General features: G+C 32.5%; 2 protein-coding genes across 2 annotated transcripts in view; one reads left to right on the forward strand and one right to left on the reverse strand.

The window, feature by feature from the left end:
- The window catches only part of LOC118187828 (uncharacterized), a 40,336-nt gene extending 33,624 nt beyond the window's left edge, over positions 1-6,712 (forward strand). Inside the window, exon 5 of the mRNA XM_035358110.2 lies at positions 5,787-6,712. Within this exon, the coding sequence (XP_035214001.1) occupies positions 5,787-6,025 (239 nt within the window). The 3' untranslated portion in view covers positions 6,026-6,712. The remainder of the gene's footprint in view (positions 1-5,786) is intronic.
- Positions 1-23,229, reverse strand: part of Lrp4 (LDL receptor related protein 4) — a 1,066,574-nt gene that overhangs the window by 326,279 nt on the left and 717,066 nt on the right. The window lies entirely within an intron of this gene.

A 23,229-nucleotide genomic window follows, 5' to 3' on the forward strand; every position in this document is an offset into this window, starting at 1 on the left:
GCGACCAGGTGATGATTACGCAATATGAAAATGATTCCGTCTCTTCGGAAAGGAATTTTTTGTCTTTTATTTCTGCAGCCATTGAGGCAGACAGCGAAACAGATTTATGGCATATTAAAGATGAAGGATTACGCAATACTGTTTCCACTCTTATTAATGATTATAAACCGTTAGAAAAGCCGCGCAGTACAGACTTAAAAATGAAAGTAATATTAAAAGATGATATTCCAGTTTCTCAGCGTTCGAGGAGAATTCCTTTTGCTGATCAAAAAATTGTTGATAATCAAATAGATGAATGGTTAAAGGATGGAATTATAAAGCCGTCGTGTTCAGAATATGCTTCGCCAATTGTTTTGTGTAGGAAAAAATCGGGCAAGACACGGATTTGTGTTGACTTTAGGCAGTTAAATAAAAAAATAGTTAAGGATTCTTTTCCTATGGCACAAGTAGAAGAAGTTTTAGATCGTTTGGGTGAAGCAAGGGTTTTTTCGACATTAGACTTAAAGAATGGTTTTTTTCATGTTCCAGTTGAGGAAAACTGCACTAAATATTTGGCATTTATTACTCATTCAGGCTTGTACGAATTTCTAAAAGCACCTTTTGGTTTGTGCACGTCCCCTAGTGTGTTTCAAAGATTTATTTATAATGTGTTTAGAGATTTAATTCGGGATGACACTGTTGTTACTTACATGGACGATTTTATTATTCCAGCACGAAATGAGAAAGAAGGTTTAGAAAAGTTGAAACGCGTTTTAGAAGTAGCCAAAGAATATGGTTTGGAGATTAATTTTAAGAAATGCCAATTTTTGAAAAGAAAAATAGAATTTCTCGGGTATGTTATTGAGGATGGTACAATTCGCCCCTCTACTGAAAAAACCAGGGCTGTTCAAAATTTCCCGGAACCCAAAAACCTTAAGCAGATTCAAAGTTTCTTGGGCCTTACTGGGTATTTTAGGAAATTTATTGCCAATTATTCAAAAATAGCGAAACCATTAAGTGATCTTCTTCGTAACGGAGCAGAATTCAAATTTGGGCCTGAACAAAAAGATGCATTTAATAAATTGAAAGAACTTTTATCCACAAGTCCGGTTCTTCATATTTTTAAACAAGGAGCACCATTAGAATTGCATACAGACGCAAGCAGTCATGGTTTCGGCGCTGTATTGCTACAAAAGTCAGATGATGGACAGTTACACCCCATTTACTTCATGAGTAAAAAAACGAGTCTCCAACAAGAGAAGCTATCTAGTTATGAGCTTGAAGTTTTAGCTATATTAGAAGCTCTAAAGAAATTCAGGAATTACCTTTTAGGATCTAAGGTCAGGATAGTTACGGATTGCGATGCTTTCCAGAAGACTATGTTCAAGAAGGATTTAACTCCTAAAGTGGCGAGATGGGCGTTACTTCTAGAAGAATTTGACTATGAAATTGTTCACAGATCTGGGCAACAAATGAAGCATGTGGATTCACTAAGTAGGAACGCGGTCATGATGGTTACTTGTTCTCAGGGAGAAATTACAGCCAAAATTGCAGCTGCGCAAAGAAGTGATGAGCGTCTCCAGTTGCTAAAATCCTTAGTCGAGCAAGGACTAAAGAAAGATTTTCTAGTGAAAAATGGAGTATTATACAAGTTTGACAGAGGTCATGAGTTACTTGTGGTACCCGAAGTATTAGAGCTAGAAATCATACGTAGTATCCACAACAAGGGACATTTCGCAGTGTCTAAAACAGAAGATCTGCTGAAAACCGACTTTTATATTCCTAACCTTAGAAAACGAATTGAGCAAGTTATTTCAAATTGTGTAGAATGTATTTTGTGCGACAGAAAACGAGGTAAGAGCGAAGGGTTGTTGAATCCCATACCAAAAGATAGTATCCCTTTGAGCACTTTTCATATCGATTTTATAGGACCATTACCTTCGACAAATAAGAACTACAATCACATCTTAACCGTGGTTGATGCATTCACAAAGTTCGTATGGCTCTATCCAGTAAAGTCTACATCAGCTCAAGAGGCATTGCAGAAGCTGAAACTGCAACAATTAACTTTCGGTAATCCTTTGAGAATTATAAGTGACAAAGGTACGGCGTTTACCTCTAAAGACTTTGAAGATTACTGTAATCAAGAGAAGATCCAGCACATATTTACAACTACAGGCGTTCCTAGAGGAAATGGACAAGTGGAAAGAATTCATCTCACTCTGATTCCAGTCCTATCTAAATTATCCATAGATGATCCAACCAAGTGGTACAAATATGTTGGCGATGTACAAAGGATCTTAAACAGCACTAAGAGCAGAAGCACAAAGAGTTCTCCATTTGAGCTTCTCACTGGTGTTAAAATGAGAAATCGAGAGGACTTAAAGATTATGGAAATTCTTGAAGAAGAAGAAAGAAATACTATGATGAAAGATCGAGAAGATATGAGAGAAGAAGCAAGAAAAAACATTCTAAAAATTCAGGAAGAGAATAGAAAAACATACAACAAAAAGAGGAAAGAGGCACAAGTATACAATGTGAACGACTTAGTTGCCATACAAAGAACGCAATATGGAGGTGGTCTAAAGTTAAGGCCAAAGTTCTTCGGTCCATATCGTGTAACAGCGAGGAAAGGCAAAGATCGTTACCAGGTGGAAAAAGTGGGACACCATGAAGGTCCTGGATGTACCACTACAGCAGCTGATCTCATGAAGCCGTGGACTTCTACTATATAAAACCATGTGTGGTTCTTCCGCACTTTTCTTTTTGTTTTTTTTCCCTTTTCTTTTGTTTTTTTTTTAAATTTATTTTCAGGTGCTGTCTTGATGTTCCAGTGCTGCTGATCCGTGTTTTCGAGGACGAAAAAGCGTCAGGAAGGCCGAACTGTAGTATCCGTAAGTGCGACACAACCACCAGAGGGCCTCACCGATGCGCCAGCAGCGAGGTGAAAGATGAGTATGACATAGACAGAGAGACTCTTGTGCTATCCCACGCGAAGGTGGTGAGCTGCACGTGAAGGTGTAGAATAAGGAACTGTAGTTTTCCACGCGAAGGTGGTAAATTGGACTGTACTGTTTAATACATCAGCAAATGCGAGTAGGCACTAATCGGTTATGTGATAAGACTGGTAAAAGCTATACATAATCCTCTTTGTATCAAACGGCACTTGTATTTAATCTAATTTGTACCTTTTCTGATTATCTTTATTAAATGTTCTGTGGTGTGGAAAACAAAGTTGGAACTGTTATTTAGCATCTTCAACTCCCCTACTACATACATATAAATTAAATTTTGCTAGAATAAAGTTACAAATTAAAACTTTATTAGAATTAAATTCGATTTCCATTAGAAAATTAGTTTAGTTAAAACTTTTAACTTTATTAAGACTAATTAAAAATAATTAAGTTATAAAAGAAATGCAAAGTTAAATTAATTAAAAATTGAAACTATTTAAATTAAGCAAATTAGTTAAGTTAGTTAAACAATTCGCAATTTAAAAAATTGAATATACTTAATTCCTCCCCTTTTTGAACTAACTTATCATGCAAAAATCAAGAGGGGGAAATTATATGAGTAATTAAATTTCCGAAGAATGTGGTTGCAAAAAGAAAAAAATAAAACTAGTCAGGGTGTTGAGTCATTAGGATTATTTTGAAGCAAGAGACTTGTAAAATGATCAATGGATTCGCCGGGAGTCGAACCTCGGACCACTCGAATACGCGCGGAGCGTGCTAACCATTACACCACAAAGCATGCAAGAAGCCGGGAGAAATATCTTATAATGAATAAACTGCAGGTAATTATCCCAATAAAGTTTTCGAATTCAATGAGAAATTCAAAAATTAATTTTGGCGCATTTTTTCATTTTTCGCCAAGAACAATTCACTTGGCGAACTTCTTAATATATGGCAACCTATTTTCCTTTTCCTTTTTTACATTGTGCATGGCCGGGAAAAAGTTACTTCTTTTCTGTTTTCAAATAATTTTAACGTAGGATTATATTTTTTATCTTTAAAGTGTCTAAACCCAATTGATGTTATTATCGCTTTCAACAGATATGCTAAAATTTCAAAACGCGCCAATATATATAAATTCACGTATATCTTCGGAAATTTTGAATAAAAATCTGTATTTTTTTTTTTTTTTTGCAGGTATGCTTAGAAATACATGTACTTTAAGATGATGGTAAAAATTTTGTAGATCATAATTCAAAATTTTTGTTTCGGCAAATTTGTAAAAATTATTTAAAAAATAAATTATGTGAAACGGGCGAATTTTATTTGGAACGAACCTAAATTTTGAAATGTGAAAGGAAGAATCAAATAAATATTAATAAGAAAGAGGAATTAATAAATATATATCAAATTCAATTAACATTGAGGAGCTAACATTTTGACTCGATGGATTTTTACAAAACTTGGCAGTTTGGCGTAATTTGAGTCTTAGAATCTGAATATGGAAACAAATTGGCTTGTCATTTCAGAAAAAGTGCGATCTTGTGTCAAAATACCTATATTAGAACAATGCTATATATAAATCTAATACATATCCTACGTCGTGCTTTCGAGACATGAGAAACGCAAGTTAAAGTCCATCAATCGACCCAGTAGAAGGAAAGATATAGAATGGTACATTTTTTTTTTCGCAATGTACTTCAACGAAGTTGTAGTAAAAACAAGAATACTTTTAAAAAGCAATAAAGAAAAACATAAGGAAAAGAAATCTGAAAGGATGCAAATTTTGCTTTCGCTGAGTATTGCAGGTTACCAGTCTGCTTCTGGATTCACTACTGCTAACACAGGTTTTTATTTTTTTATCTTTTTAGCTTTATTATAAATCATCGTTTTCTCCATACCTACGTTAGATAAAAATCAAGAGCAAAATCACAAAATAGTTTAAAGGAGCTTATCTTTATAATCCTTGTCTGAGTGTTAGAGGTTTGTCATGCATACTTTATATTCACTATGTTATTTATTTGGAAAACAGCCGCTCTGGCGGTTCGCCGCATAAGTGAGTTATCATAAAAATAGAAAAGATGATTTTAATGAGTTAAGCTAGTGTTATTTCACAATGATATTTAATATTTATTACGTGGTATCCTGCGATGTAAATGCACTTTTATTTAAATAAATCAGATTAAAAATAGTAAAAATGTTTTTAAGAACTTTTCAGTCGTTAGGTTTGGTAACTCAGAATCATAAAGATTAAATTTGAAGTTACCGATCTTACGCCTTACTGAATGGCAACAGGCTGGTGCGTGGAGACAATAAGCATTTTATCTAAGGCAATGGCAATGCATTGCCTTCAAATAGCCGAATTTGTGATAAGATTATAGGATGAATATCTTATATTTCGCAAACTGCAACAGTTGTTAAATTTGGACAGAATATGAAAATAATAATAATAATAATAATAAAAACTCGAAATCGAAAATACGGGCTTAGAAGTATCCATGTTCATGTGGAGGACTACACATGAACAATTCGTGGTTCATGTGTAGCAAAACGAGAGGAACATACATATTTTCATTACGTAATTTTTTTAAATAATGCTTTGCGATAATATTTGGTGGCAGAAGTTTGAAATGTGATTTGGACACAAAAAGTGAGATTAAAGACTAATAGCACCGTAATTATAGTAATTAAAGAAAATTAAACAAGTGGAAACCCGATATGTGACTAACGTTTTTATTCTAAATGATGCACTTTGCTATTCCCTTTGAAGCAGAATACTGCGTTTAAAATAAATTCAATTTGTTACAGATTCTGTGTCTAATGCATTGTTTTAAATGACGATATATTTTTCAGCTGCAGATGCTGAAGATTGGGATGAAGTTTTCGAGGAGATTGATTATAAAAGGATTTTCAATACTTCTACTACAGAAATGGAAGGCATTGAAATTACAACTCAGGTGGTACCTCTGTACAGGCTTCGTACTGGACAACATAATATCATGAATCCAAATGATCAGTTTCAAAGAAATAATGACAGAAAATATAATAAGAATGGATTTCAAATACATAGACATCAAGGTGAAAATGGCTGATTTTAATATTCATAATAGTGAACTGCTGCACTTTTAAATTATAAGTCTTTATAATAAAAGCTTTATAACTGAATGTGTTCCATTATGTTTTATACTTTTATAAATCGTAAAGATACGTAAAATTAATTTATACGCAATTAAAAAAGTTCTATTTGTTTATTTTTTACTGATCTGAAGTCATTAAGAAAAGTTCAGTTTACGTTTAAGCTGGCAGTTTATTACAGATATGAGTATGAACAATTTTTTGGAATCCAGTATGTTCTACGTAAAGATCATTACGATTTATTGTGTAAGAAACATGAAAAATAAGCTGTGAGTTCGCTGGGGTTCGAACCATGGATCTTTCTGCTCGTGTGTTGAGCATAGTAACAGAGGTATGGAAGAATGTGCTAATTCTTTATAATCGCCTTCATTTAAAAGGGAGAGAGACACAAGATCCAGTTGACCAAATTCCGTAGATCAGGAATAATCACCCACCACATTTTAATTTGGGCGCCAATGTAGGCATCATTAAAATTTTCGGAAAAAGAACCGTATAAAGCTAACTTTGTCATCTCCGAAATTTGAACTACAGATTTGATAATTTGCTACCATCCACACCAGGAGATTATATAAGAAGAAATGCGAAAGTTCCTTACAAATATTAAGAGAAAAACTGTGAAAAAGAAAAAGCACTAACATCATTTGATACCAGACGATAAAGAAGCATCACTGCCATCTCACACAGTAGAATATCAAGACTTCAAGAAATAAGGTTAAGAATATTAAAGTTTTCATCTTGCATAAAAATTCCTTCTTGTGAAGATATACATGTCTTCACTAGCTAATTGTACTGTATTTATAAATAATTAATTTATTTTCCATTTATCGTTTTCAGTGTCCATTATCCATCATTGCCCATTCATCATTGTCCATTATACATCATTGCCACTTCGTAATTTGTATTATTCTTTCAATAATGTAAGCGAGTTTTGACCATCACTATCTTATTTTATTAATTCTTTCATAAATTCGTTTCATCAGTGTCTCTTATTATTCCATGAATTTCAAAATATTTCCATGAATAGCCCGTATAAATTTTCTTTATAATTCACTATCCTTTATCACTCATTTTATTTCATGAATATCCTTGCATGGCAGAAATTTACATGAACATTTTGCCTTACAATTCTTTTCATGATAGTATATATACCCGAATATCATTTTCAAGGATGTATTCTGATTATTATTGACCTAGGAAGAATAGAGTTTTATTTCTCCCAAACTATCACTCAAACCCTAAATCAAGCATTACAGTAAAATAATTAGAGTGGCTTTTAGTATACCTAAATCGTACTGAACTAATACTAGCATATTCATTTCGATATCGCAGACTTGCCAATCCTGCGACATCGGATATATTCCACGCATGCTACGACCCCAAAGATTTAAGAAAAGATTATTTTGATAAACCCAAGCATGGCTGTCAAATAATATATCCTAACAATTCTCCTCTTTGAAATATTTTTTTTTACGGAAAGGAGTTTAAATGGAGTTTTTTTAATTTATGCAGCTAATAACATTACTTCTATGGACGCTACTTCTACGGATTCAAAAGCTGAAAAGCGAAAAACGTGAAGTTTGGTAGAACTAGGAGTGAATAATTACAATTTTCAAACAAATCTTAACTGCAGCTCCCTGTTTTTGCTAATAACCCAGAGTTATTTATTACCATACATTCCTTGGTTGTATTCACTCTAAAAGAGGAAATTCGTTCGAGAGCTGGAAAAACTTTTATTTCAAAAATTTTGAATAAAGATTATGAAGAAGTTTTATTGGGAAATTCTAATTCACAAAAATTTTAATTTTCAGTGGTAGGGAATAATAACAAAAAAAAAATAGTTAAATTTTGATCCAGAAAGCATAATTTTTGCATGAAATGCAACTTCAATAGAATGATCGAAAGAAATGAAACACACCAAACGTCTAAAAAAGATTTATACCATCATCCAAAAAATACTCTCAGTCAAAAAGCGCTTTTTGTTGCCGCTTCCGTTAAAGCAAATTTAGCGAAATTTTAATTTCAATATCCCTTATCCTGCGGGCTACGTTTTGCTTTTTAAAGTGAATTCTTAATTTAAAATACACTATTTTACAGCATTCAAACTATCAAAGATATAAAATAAGAGAATGAAAAAACAGTCCACAAGTTTAGTTTTTACGAAAGCATCCAGAATTTCTGCGAATATATCAAACGATATAATGTTAGAAAAATATACATGAAAGGCTAACTATTAATAATAATCTTTTAGGGGAAATGTTTTAGACACCTCTATGTATAATTAATTAAAGAAAATACTTCAGAATGTAGACTATCAGTCTCTGAATTATTCAGACTAAGCTAAAATATATGTCATTTTAGTAATTTTATTGAAGTACGATATGAACACGTACTGTACAAACTGTACTTACGGTCATACAGTACTTCAAAAAAGTATTCTGCTTTAAATTTCAAAATTTTCGTTTATTAAAGACTTAACAAAAGAGAGTTTGGTTTCTATGGACAATGTAAATAAACTCAGAACAAATTATTGGGTTGTTCGGAAAGTAATACCGTTTTTTAAAGTACAGGGCTTAATTGTATTTTTTAATTGTATAGTCATTATATATTTTAACAGCTGATATAGCAAGGCTTGTTTGTTGAAAAGATCGATTGATTCTACGTAATGGTTTTGAGTTGGTATCCTTTCTAATGTGGAAAGTGAAAAGCAGCATTTTCGGCATATTTTACTTCTTTAGTATTAAAAAGTTAAAAATGCTGTTTTTAACATTTTAATAGTAAAAGCAAGAAACCATTTATGCGATGTGTATGGAGAAGAGGTATTGATAGAACGCCAGTGCCAAACTTGCAAAATTTTGATCCGGCAATTTTGATCTTGAAGATGCGCTATGTTCTAGAAGGTCAGTTGAAGGTGATGAAGAGCTTAAGAACATAAGGAACCCATATGTCGAGCTTTGAGATTAAATCTAGGCGTTTTAAATAACCATGAACGGTCGAATTCGATAAATTTAATCTCTCAGTGATCTTATGAGTAGTTATTCCGCCGTTTAGCCTTTATTGTGGCTTCTTCAGCTTCAACTGACACTCCAAAACGTGGTGCATCTTCAAGATCAAAATTGATGGATAGAAATTTCGAAAACTAGTTTTGGCACCAGCATTCTGTCAATTCATCTTCTCCATACACATCGGACAACTGTTATCTCGCTTAAATAGCATTTATACCGTTTCGATAGTAAGAAAGTAAAATATGCCGAAAATGCTGCTTTTCACTTTTCACATTTAAAAAGGCGCCAAACAAAAACTTCTGTATAGAACCAATAGAACATTTTCACAAACAAGCCTTGGTGTATCAGGTGTCAAAATAAATAATGGTTAAGCGGCTTAAGTGTGATGTTGACTGTGAAAAAATACAATTAAGCCCTCTGTTGGGAAAAAATCGAAATTACTTTCCGAACAACCCAATATATAAGAACAAAGCAGAAAGAAAAAGAAAGAGAATTAAACGAAAATAGATCAGCCATAAATAAAATTGAAAAATCAAAATTTTGGAAAAACTAGAAAGCAAAAATATGAGAAGTACCTGAATGGAACAGAACAAAATACTACCCACTATAATACAGAAACTAAACTCTGAAAAGGGTGACGGCAATTCTGAAATTCCGCCATGCGAGTAACACAAATCTTAAATTGCGTTCAAATCTATAATAATAGGCGTAATAGAAGAAACCAACTTTAAACTAAGGAAACATTTAGCATTAAGTTGCTGCTGGTTCAAAGAAGTGAAGAAAAGTGTATTCTTTCCCTTTGCCATTTTGTTCAGAATTTTTTCTCTTTCTTCCTTCCCATGAATATATGCATACATAATAAAAGTCTTTCTTAATTGTTTACTTTTGAGGAACTATAAATTCATATCCTTTATGCTTTCACATTTTACTCTTCAATTTTCGTACCCTTCTAAGGCTTTTAACTTCTGTGCAACATGGAATCAAGTTACCATTCCTTGTGACTTAACCCACATTTTTCGAAACGAATGGGTCATATTTTTCCTTCGGAAGCTTTAAAAATAAATAAATAAAAGCTCCGATTCCTAAGTGCACTCTTCAAAATCATGTTTGCATAGATAAAAAAGCAGCTAACAGTTTTTTTACCCCCTCCAGCTCTTCTTTTTTATTCTTCCTAGATCTTCTTTTTTTTTCTTTTTCGTAATACGATGTAGATATGATTTTTCTTGTCTGCTTCTACTACTTCAGGCAATTTTTTTCAGGCGATGCGTTTCGTTGATATCAGTTTGTTGTTATCGCACTTGGTACGTGATCGAATTTGGAAAGTGATGTTTTGATTTGGCGATAGTAGTTGGCTCATTTTTGTGTCGTAAAATATTTATGTTACATTTTACTACTTCCAAGATAAGACCAAATTTTTAAGCGACATGATTCGAATACGGAAAGTAATTAGAATGATAAAGTCTTAAAACAATATTATTCTCTCCTCTGAAATATGGAAAATATTGAAACATAACCTTTCAATTAAAGATAACAAAAAGAGACACAGTTTGACAAATTTTTATATTCAAGCTATTATTTCTATCACCTTTGCTTTCGTTTGAAAAACTAGGCCTAAAATTAGGCCTAGTTTAGCCTTTTTTTGTTTGAAAAAGCCCGATTAGCCTAAAAACTTGTAATCTTTTTTATTTGAAAGAATTTCGAATTCATTTAATGTAAACAAATTTCAAACTCAATTTTTTGTGCAAGTCCGAAATACAAATGTTTTGGAATAAAAAAAAGAAACAGATAAAGCATTTGGAAGAAATAAATGCGACACTTTATGTTTTAATAAAACTTTTATTAAGAAAATGTATATTCAGATGATATTATTTATTCGAAAAACATACTTCCCTGAAATAAAAGCATTTTCATGCTTTAGAGTAAATTTCAAATTACATTTCCTCAAGAAACCTAAATTCGTATCATATTATCGATATGAAGTTCAATCAGTAGGGAAAGGAAAGTAAACTTTTCCACATTAAGTCCAAATTTTTCACATGAGAAACAGATTCGGCTCCAATTGCGGTGCCCTAAGCAATAAGTACAATTAGCACTCCATATAAATTTAATATATTAATAACTAAAAGTAAAATATACTTTAACTCCGCTTACGGAAGAATTTAGCTGTCGCCTTGGGCGACTGCCTATGTCGCTTATTCTTAAAGCTGGCTTAGGAAATTCGCAAGATCTATTAATAATTCTATTCATGAGTCATATTTCATTCCCATCTATTCATAAGTAAATTAAACCATTTACGTTTAGCTTCATAAGTTCCTTTCTTTAGCACTTCTGAAATGTCCATACTTTCCGTATATAAGAAATTTTGGTCATAATTTTACGAAATTATCCATTGGTTATATTATATACTTTATAAAGAAGAAAGTGATATTTTTTTTTAAATAGCTTTAATCACTGCTAGTCATCCCAATTATTATTTCAACTCATTTTTTCGGAAGTAATGTAAACATTCATTTTATTGAAAAATTCGCATTTTTACTTCCTTCTGCGAAGTAAAAAGGAAGTATTGTAATCGCGAAAAACTTCGTGTATCATATTTCAACGAAAATATCTATTTTGAACGATATCAAATGCAATTTAACGATGTTTTTGCGCGATATTCGTACGTAAAGTCAGAATAAAAAACTCGTTTTCCCTCAAAACATTATAAAACTGGTTTAAAATGAATTCTGAAGCGATTTTTTCGTGGCGTCTGTACGTACGTACGTACTTACATATGTATGTATGTATGTATCTCGCATAACTCATAAGAGGCCTCAGAATGTTGAAATTTTGTATATAGGACTGCTATAACACGTAGATGTGCACCTCCTATTTTGGTTGCAATCAGCCGTACTAAAGCACATGACATTGCAAGCTGGTCCGAGAGTTTGCAGAGTGGTCGTGGCAACTTTTACGACGTCTTTACAACGTTGCGAAGACGCAAAATATTTGCCGTTGCATTTTGGCAATTTGTCGACGTCGCTGAAACATCATGTTACGACCGCTTTTAGACGTCGGCGTTTTAGCATTTTTCTCATAGTTCATCAGCGTTATTTTTAGAATGAAAAGAGACTAAATCTGCCCTTTCAAGAATCTGAAGTCCTCATAAGATTTACTTTGCAATGTTTCATTACTTCATTTCATCTAAATATATTAATCTAAGGTATATTCATCTATAGAAATATAAACTAATATAAATACTTTTTGATTTATTAAATTTAACTAGTACTAAAAATGCGCGCTAAATTTATTAAATTTAAAAATTTTGTTGAAACAATCAATACTTAAAATATTTTTATAAATATTATAGCAAAATATTTAAAAATAAAATAAATCTATGAAGTAAGTTATTAAGTTATGCATTTTATATATTTTATAAAATCATATTTCCGAAATCAATGCAAATCACATATTAGCAATTACTACTTCACTACTGAAGTATAACTTTATTTATTATTTTTGAAGTAAGGACGAATTTATTTGAATTAATATGGCGACATAATAGGAAACATTTTACCACATACAGTGCAAAAAGTACAATTTTCGCGAAGATATGATTTTGCGTGAAGATGTCTTCACGGATAAAGAAATGGGGCGATTTTAATAATTTCGAGAAAACGTCCAATTTTAAAAGACGATGCATATACATGCATATTTAACGGCTGTCCAATATATGTGACGGAAAACTCACCGACAGTTAGGAGAAGCAGAACGGAAAAATTAATGGGAAAAGAGAAAGAAATATTTACACTTTTCATGAAAAACGACAAAAATTAATGGATTTGATAAATTACTAGTAAATGTTGACATAAAAATTAGAGAAACTGTGAACAAAAATAGGAAATTTATTACTTATAAAAATTCTGATGAACTCTTTGTTATGTTTTTACGTTTTTGTCCCTCTCCATGCATTCAGAAATGTTTGGTTTAATCCTAGTATAAGATACACTCGGAATCTGGCGACATTGACTGTTAGTAATTCTATTCAGTTGAAATAATTCTTCTAGGCTATTTAAAACAGATTCTATTAAATTATCTGAAGAACTGTCGAAAGGTTTAATGCAATCGTGTAAATCGCTGAAAGTTACACTGCATTTCTCTTCAAACGATGACATTCCATGTACATTATTTGCTGATGGCTTATATAAAAGAACATCTCGAGGTTAGCGTTCTTTGACTAGCTGCCAAATTCGAAATTGTTAAATGCGAAATTACTTGAGATTACAGCAGTTCTTTCAAGTAATTTGGTAAAGATGCCATCTGTAAGGCATTTGAAAAGACCGAGTTCATATTTGAAATTGAATCAAGCAATGACTGATATAAATAATATTGCTTATATTAAAAGTAAATGTAATGCACTTATTTTGTTTATTAATATCTGCTCTACAAGAAGACAGCAAAATTTGGATACATCATTTAGGAAATATCTGATGCAAAGTGCTACAATGCTATTCCTGAATATAGTGTTCTGTTTTTATGTGTTTCCGGTGATGAAAACGTTATATGGTGGTGTTCTCCAATCTTCTGTGGTTCCAGAGGTGCAATATTTGGATACCCTGATTAGCGTTGTGCTTCGGTTATAACGTCCTAAGCGCTATATCGTATATCATTCATATTAATCAATTTTGTTCATAGTGAAAGAAGGTTGGTGCTCAGAATTAATTCATATAAAACCAAAACTAACATACAACGGTAAGGCACTTTCTGGTTTTGCTGAAAATGCAATCAATACAGAAGCAACAAGAATTCAAGCTGTTATGGTATGTTCATTATTTTCAAAATACAAAGAAATTATTGGACTGGTACTAGTACTTAATGACTGCTGAAGATGAATTAGATATATGCAATAACAAGAAGCAATACTTAAAATTAATAATAATGCACATTCTATAGTATGTTGTCTTTTGTATAGTATGCAGAAAAGGTTAATGATTTTAAACAGTGTATGAAATATATGATCGAAAAACTAGCGTTAAGGAAACATTAGCATTTCTATGAAATATTGTAATCTATAATTATGTGATATTTAATTGTGTAATATTAAAAAACACTAAATATTTTGCATTGATTGCAAATTGCAGTTTTATTATTTTTCGTTTGGTATCTATTCTTCCAAACACTGTGTAATTCGCGATTTTTTAAATATTGCCGTTATGCATGTTTATTAGATTATCTCAATAAATGAATGTTGGAAGTTAGGTTTTATTTTTTATTAAATTTAAGTATATTCTATTTTCTTCGCTTACTTTTTATGTGCTTGTGATAACAAAGAAATTCATAATAAATAGAAAACAAAAAGTTTCATCGTGTGCTGTTTAACGAAGAGCTTACTTTAACGTACTTAGCTTACTCGTATACTATATTATTTAAATTATTTCTGAACACTAACAAAAAAAGTTATTGATTATAAAATGTGCATGAAATAATCATTGTAATCTACCACTATTCTAACATGTAGAAACTAAAAATTAGTAAATACATTAAAATATGATCGAAAGAAATGGTATTAAGAACATCAGCATTACTAGTAAACACTGCAATCCATAATTATTGCACATTTAATTGCTTAGTATTTAAAAAACACAAATAATTTTTTATTAGTAATTGGAAATTTTAGTTCTGTTACCTTCCTTCTGCTATTTATACTTTCAGACAATGCTAGTTCATGTTTTTTCTAAAATAGTGCTCTCATGTATATTGTTTGTTTGGTTATTATTTCACTTTAGATATGAATATGGTAAGTTTTTTTTTGTTATTAAATTTAGGTGTATTTCTGTATGAAATATTTTTGATCACATTTATTAACTACTTTATACAGTCTTTCATTTGCGTATCTTGGAGATAAGAAGTTAATGGTTATATTTTTTTACAACGAAACGCGAATAAATTTATACTTGATTTCAGGTAAAATACTCGTTTTTGCAACGTGACTCGCGACCAGTTTGCAACGTCGTTACGACGCTGCCGTGCTACTTTGCTTGCAAAAACGTTTCTGCTTTCAGAGAATGTTAGATCTTTATTGTTGAATAATTAGCACGAGACCGTCAGAGATCATTAGTTATACTTCTAGCTACAAGAGATATTTTTATTTTCCTCATAAAGTAAATTCTGAAAAATATTTATAAATAATAATACCAGAAAGGAAAATAATTATCTTTATTAGTGAACCGCAACTTTGCCAATCTCGTAACATATTTTACTGCACTCTCATAAACAAATTTACATAGTTCTAATAGTTTTATTATTCTAAATCACAGATGGTCTGACCAGAACATACACCACTAACTACATTCTAATATTTTAAGGAAGATTGTTGAAAAACACATATTCCTGTCAGGATAAGCAAAATCTAGAGAAATATTTCGCAATGTAATTAAATGCCCTTTTTTTTGAATTTTTAAAGAAAAGTGTTTCAGAAAAATATATTAAAATTCATTCAATGTTCATGATAACAATATGCATCATAGTTGATGTTTTAATAAAGATGCTTATTTGGTCTCGGAGTCGGGCCATTATAACCTCGTGAAAGTAACGCCATTGAGAGTATTTCACCGAGAAAATTTGAAAGACAAACAATTCACTAGGGAAAATCTGGAGAAAAAAGTAAAGCAGGGAGGGTCATTACCAAGTGCGTTCGTTGATCCAGTAGGGAATTAGATGTACAAAATGTGAAAGAATTGTCAAGAATGACCCTATGGAAGAAAGATAGAGAAAAGATATCACGCCAAAACAGATGAGAATGAAAATTATCATGTACATCACACAAAATATAAATAAATAAACAGAATAGTGGAGCTCTAAGATAGGTAACTAATACACAACAGGGAAGTACTATGTACAGAACGATATAGTAAAATAGAAGTAAAACACACTGAGGAAATGGCAAAATGTGTGCAAGATATTTACAAGGAAATGATAAATAAGCAGTAACCTAGGTCGCGAAGTTTTGATCCAAAAGAAGATGAACTATAAACGGCCAGAGGAATTTATTTCCAGATATCATTTGATAGCTTAGAGGAAAACCAGAAAAATTATTCTGCTAAAATTTCGAAGTTTTATTGAAAAACCTTTCGGTACAGTGATGAAGACAATCGACCATAGAATCTGTATGTTGATCTTGGTGTCAGAATTTATTCTTCATGAAGATGTGGGCAGAAGCCATAGTCATTAATTTTGTGCAATTGCAGGTTGTTAAAGTCAGAGTCCACAGCTCCAACCAGGACGGCGACGACAATTTGCTTAATGTTTCCGATACATTCATAACAAATGTTTTTTTGTGATAAAAGGCAGTAAATGTAGTTAAATTTTGTGGCACCTTTGCTTTACTTTACGCTTTTACTTACTGAAGGCAACTTTCCTTCAAGGCAAGTAGCTCTATATCATGCCAGCGGAATAGTAGGGCATAAAGCTGCTATATGCAGACATTTATAGATAACGACAACAGGGGAATCGGCAAGGTATCAATCAATTCAATAATACAACATATAACACAGAATTTACTCTGAGACAGCAGCTATAATGCAAATGTCAGCAGTTATAATGCAAAGCCGAAGAATACAGTTGCCAAATGCTCAGCGGCTACGCAGTGAGATAGCTTACTCGCAAAGCGGGCTTAGGGTTGCCAGATCTATCGCTAAATGGTCAAACCCGTAAAATGCAACAATACAATCTTATCTGAGCTAGTTACCCTAGCAAAGAATGTCTATGTAGTGTTGGTGGTGTTGGTGTATTTAATTATGGCAAAGCACAAGAGGGCTATCTGCCTAAAAGGAGGGATGCCTTCGTGGAGGACTTTCTAAGAGAAACTGACTTACACGTTACACATGGGGAAAACCACGAAAACGCCCATGCAGCCAGCCCGTTCGCGGGATTCGAACCTCGGACCGAACTACCAGTGTTCAGCGACTTTACCGCTCGGCCGCTGGTGGGCCTAGAATGTCTATGTAAAGAAGGAAAGGTTGAAGGAAAGATTTCGTAGACGTAAGTCTTCTATGCCGTTAGAAAGAAGAGGAAGAAAAAAAATAGGCAAGGGATTTGACGACGGAACCTGTTGGCGAGAATTTCTCCCTTTGTGATGTACCGCACCTGGCCGAGATTTTCTTTCTTCGTGACGTGTACAGGAAATTAAAAGCACGGGTTAAGATGAATAAGAATAAGAAAATTAGGTGAAGTTTCACTTTCATTGGCTGTTAAACTTGCATTATCCATATATCCGTCAATATGGAAGGAAAAAAAATGGAATCACACAGCTTTAAACTCTTGATAAACGTGACCGTCGAACCTGTTCGAACTTCGACATCAGCTTCGAGCTTTGGCCCCTTTCGGCGACAGGTATTTCACGCATGCGCAGCTGTTTACCGTTTCGTTCGAAGGGAGTCACTTCTGCTGCTGCGAAGTTTTCCTTCTTAACAATGCATATTCTCCTAGTAATGCGGCCTCAAGAAGCCGAAACACGCTCTGACTTACAATTCGAAAATCTCACCTGAAATTCTAATATGTATTTTTGCGAGGAAGCTAAAGAAGAAACAATAAAGATCCAAAATGTAAAATCACTGGTTAATGAATAATAATAGTAACGTTACATACTAATTAGCCATTTTTATTACATGAAATGTATTAATGTGAACAAAACATCGTTAATGATGTGCAGGCATGGAGGCGAGGTCGAATACCCCTTCGCTTTTTAAAATGAGTTTTTTAAAATACTTTTTTAAAAAATGACGATATATTTTTAAAGTAAAAAATAAGAACTGTATGAAGAATTAAACTAAACGCGAATAAAATGATAAGAATCAAAAATGCTTTTTGGAATATCAGAAATAGCTGTAAACGAAAATAGAATTATATTTTTCTTCCATATATAGTTTTTCAATTATCCTTTCGAAAATGCGCAAGAATAACAAATTATCCTGCCTTCCATTTTCTTTTAAAACTAAGGTGCAGGTATTTTTTTTTTTTTTTGAGAACATACAGACTCCCCGTGCACCATATATGTACAACATGGGGCTTACAGAAGTAAGTTAACTAGAACATTAAAGGTTACATGTATAAATAAACATTAAAAATTACATGCATAAATAAAGCGAACAAAAGCAGAGAACAGCAGTCTGGACTTCACGAAAACAGATAAGTTCACTGGCCAAGTCACTCCGAACATTTTCAAATCGTTTCTGTAAGCATAATCTAGGGCCATCAAATGTAGGGCACGAGAAAATCAATGTTCCACATCCTGGCTACTCTTTTCGAAATTCACATAAATTGTTTGATCGTAGATTAAAACGAAACAGATAACTTGCAAATTTACCGTGACCAGATAAAAACTGAGACACTTTAAAATTTAACGAGAGGAAAGACTCGGAATTCAGTCTATGGTAAATAGAAGGAAGGAACGTTTTGGTGACTTCAGCATTACAAGATGAATGTATTCCTCATTCCACATAGCTAAAAGCTTTTTATAATGAAAAGGACTTCCAATAGCTCTTTGGAATGCTAATGTTGATATCAATGGGTAAATTTAAGGCATCTTTAGCTAAGAAATCAGCTCTTTCATTTCCCTAGAAACCATGATGAGCACGCACATAAGCAAAGCAGATATCAATACCTCTAATTCTAAGTGAACTAACAGTTACTAGGGTTTCGAAAATATAAAATTAAAGTATTCGCATTACTTGCATTTTCAAGCTGTTTACCTTTGAATTAAATGTAAAGTGTGTTGTACTTTCATGTTTAATTTGTATTTGAGACATAATCAAAAACTATTAAGATATTTATATGAAACTGCAAATTAGCTTAGATCTTTAATTAGTATATTATTGTTATATAAATCGCTCGAAGTAGATTCTGACTGGAAAATGCTTCGAAATGTTCATATATCTCCTAGTGTAAAATAATCTAGAAATCTTCGGCTATTTCTATTTTGGTTCTTACTTATAAATAATATTCACTATTTTACCGATAAAATAATTAACCAGCATAAAGTCAACTTCATGCAAAACATGAAATAATTCTGCAGGCGACTTATGCAAAAAAGGTTAAAAAAACAATTTACTTAAGTGATTTTCAGACGCTTGTTTTGCAATGCATTTTAAACAAAAAATTATCTTTGCACCTGCTGTTGATGAGAAATGGATTTGAATATTGCGTGTGAAAACAAATTTTCTATCTACTGCTACTCGTTTCTTCGAAATTTACAGGAAACTTTAGATAAAAATATGACCATCTCCAAACGCATTATTTTATTCAAATAGATTAACCTCTAAGGTAACGAACGCTTTATGCTTCTGGAGTTAAAATAATTATCAGCAGATTTTTTAATGCGCAGTAGTTTAGATTCTTGAATGAATATTTTTTGCTTCAGTAAATATTTAATAATTTTTTCTTAAACTAAATGGCCTTGTTTTTCTCCCTTTCCGCACATTATTTTTTAAAGAACCTATTTCACTTTTGAATTTAATAAACCGACTGAAAAATAGTGTTAAAAAGAATAGTGAGCACGTAAACAAAGTCACTAAATACAATACCTTTCATTATTATGTATACAGTATGCACACATAACTGCAATAAACTTCTCTTTGAGTCATCATTTGACAAGAATCAGTATTTTTGAGAACTTAAACAATGAAAAGGCCACACTTTAAGCAACAGTTTAATTAAAAGTCTAAGGAAATTCCGAAGAACCACCATTTCTCAGCACAATCTTTTTATTTGTAAAATAGCATTATTTGTCGCACTAATATCACTAGTTTATTATGGCAAAGCACAGTAGAGCCATCTGCCTAAGAGGAAGAATTTTCTAAAGGAAACTGGATACACGTAACGCAAGGGAAATATTACGAAAACGCCCATGCAGCCAACCCGTTCGCCTGGATTCTAATTCAAGTCAGAACTACCAGAATTCAGGGATTTTACCTCTCGGCCAACGGTTGGCCCGCTGAACAGTGGAAAATAGAAGTTTTTTTTTCTGGAAATGGCATCACATTGCTTTCAAACAGCTGAACGTTTTGATTGAAACTCAACAAGATAAATCATCACATTTTTCCGAATAGCAGCAGTCACTTTTTGCTTTTAAATCGCTGAATTTGTAAACCAAAAATTCATTACATTTGTACGCAACATGAAATAAATAACAACCGCATGGAAAATCAAAATCCGGGCTTCGAGAGTTCGGGTACAGGACTACATATATTGAAAATCTGATTTCTCTAGGTGCCGTTGTTTTTCATTGATCATACGTACATACAGATTCTTTACATTTAATTTTTTTAATAATACATGTCAGTAACATTTGATGGCTGCAAGCTGTTTTGATTCTATATCTTTATTCAATTTTCACCGCAGATAATTTTTACTTTAGATGAAATTCTCCAAAATTACACATTCAATAGTGATTTAAGCTAAATGCCTCATAACTATTCGAACAAATTAAAAAATGGAAATGAGCAGCAGAGAAGTGTTGTAGCAGCAAGCGGAGAAAGCAAATCTGACGAAACATTTCACGAACTCTGTGTTTATATTAGCGGTTACATAACATGCCAGAATGTTCTAGAAAGTACTGGTCTAGGGAAAGATCCTAAAATTGCGGAAAGTTAATTATAGGTTGCCTGTTGATGCATAGCAAAGCCATCGTATTTTTTATATTTTACATATATATACCCGCCCATCCTTATCCGGGTAATAGTCTTTACCCGGCCTTTATATTCGCAATCATTAGTCGTAGTCTTATACTTCCAATTGCAGAAGCATTTTTAATGACGAAAATATTTATGTTTTGACTGTGTCAAATTAAAAATAACTTAACTTTGGACACATAATGGAATTTAAATTTTAATGCGGTCTTCCGGTTCTTATAGTTGGGAAAGTTTTTTATTCGTTATGAAAAAATAATTTTATAAGAAGTTTGGCCTCAATACGACAAAAATTACCCGGGTTATTTAATTTCAAAATTAGTAGTGTTTTGTGTCATTCTTAACTTACCTTGAGGGATCAGTTAATTAACTTGTAATAATTCGGAGGAATGTTTAAATGAAGTGCAGTAAATAAATGTGTATAATTTAATAGGCTTACAAGGAAGTCACGTGGTATTCACATCAGAGTTTTTATGACAATAAATCCGATCAACGGTTTTTCGTAAAAGAACGCGCTTTCTAAAATTGCTCCAACCTAATTCTTTAAATAAATATAGCTTTACTGTATCTGCTGACAATATCTTTTCTTTACATCATGGCAGTAGTCAGGTCTAATAATGGTGCCTGTCCTAGACATTCCGGCTAGCCTGATTAGTTGATTATTTTCTCCCTGAGCTAAGAAATTTGATAATGTTTCCTTTTGGGATGAAAAAGAGGATTCGCAGATTTTGCTTCGAACCTCGGTTTCAGCTCCCAATATTTCTAGGTATGGACAGCCTTTTGATGTAAATTCATAAACTATATCTGTGTAAGTCAATACTGTCATGATACGTCACATCATACTTGTAAAGAATTAATACATTCACGTATTACAATGTATAAATAGCATACAGCTAAGTTTTAGTTCTATCTTTGTATTTCCCGAAGTGCATAATGCCTCAAACCCAAGCTACTGAAAATTATAAAAAAACATTGAACTATATTGTGACAAATACTTTATTATAACGGGAAAGAATGAATGGATCCTAATGTACTTTACAGAGGGGGTTTCAAATAAAAATCCTAATTATATATTTATGACGCAAATTATACATTATTTATTTTCCAATATATCAGCGCCACACCACGAGCCATGCAAGTATTCCAGTGCTCTGAAAATGTGCGAGAATTTTTTGCGTTAAGGTTATAGCCACTCGTATACTGTGGTTGTCATCGCTTCCGAAATATTTGCTTTCCATCGCTTCTTTCAGCTATCAGGACTCTTGAAATTCAGTGCAACATTTGGGGAATTAAGGTGGATATATGAGACATTTATATTTAATATTCCGTATCGTTGCAATTGTTAAACTGACATTTTATGGTCGAGATTTCCATAAATCATTATTGTTATTCCCATTCCCAAGTAATGTTTAAAAATTGTCCCATTTGCATCCCAGAAGAGTATAAGCATGACTTTGTTCTTTGCTGGTGGCATTAGCTTCCTCACAGAAGTGATGCCATTGGTAAATTTCAAATAGCCTTCGGACACTTGCTGCAAGGGCACATATGATTCATCTTTCCCCTTTTCATCCTCCGGTGAATTTCAATTGGTTTCGGATTTTTACTACTCAAAACACTATGCTTCTACTAGTTACTTATATATACTAGTTAAAAATTAGCTTTTTTCATTTTTTACGATGTTTATTATATGTTACTGGTAATGCGTTCTTTTTGGATATTGATTTAATTTACGTAATGAAATGAGCTTATTCTTCCTATTAAATTACTTGAAAATACAAATAAATCATTGACAGAGCTTCCTGTTAAGTGCAATGTGGATTATTTCTCTTTTCTGCATTTTCAACTGAGTTTTGATTAACTATCAATTTGAGTTGAGCCTGGACGTGGTCACCAGTATTACCTCGGGTAACAGGGAGTCGACGATGTTTATTCACTGAGAACTCAAATACACTTTAAACTTCCTCAAGCATTGCTATTAGATATGAAACGTGATACTGCCTATCATTTGTACTATGCAACCAAGATATTAAATATTAGCCGAAAAGCTGAAAGCATTAAAATATGGATATACTGTCCCCCCATTTGGTTATAAAACGGACACACTATGCAATTTAACGAATTCAGTGGTAATTTAAACATAAGCTCTGGCCCTCCGGAAATTAAACAGAGGTTGAATCCACACAACAACGTAAAATTCCTTCAGATTCTAGCTTTCCCAATTTGTGTTGCAAAGACAAATATCCGTAAGCAATCAGCATATCTCATCTGAAATTCTGCTTCTAATTCTGGCACTTAATCTTACATATGAGGAGACTGTTACACTTCAACATTTGTAATGAGTAGTATATATTGCATTAAAATCAAATTATCAAGGGAGAATGTGCAATTTATGAGCAATGAAATTATTGATGATGTTTTTGCGAAGTTTTTCCTAAAAAGAAATGCATTATATAGACAATGAAATCCAAATAAGAAATTATATTAAATTTTATATGG

The sequence above is a fragment of the Stegodyphus dumicola genome, chromosome 7 (genome assembly GCF_044657685.1).
Source record: "Stegodyphus dumicola isolate Sdum_Otavi_A_Nest chromosome 7, ASM4465768v1".
Classification (NCBI taxonomy): Eukaryota; Metazoa; Arthropoda; class Arachnida; order Araneae; family Eresidae; genus Stegodyphus; species Stegodyphus dumicola.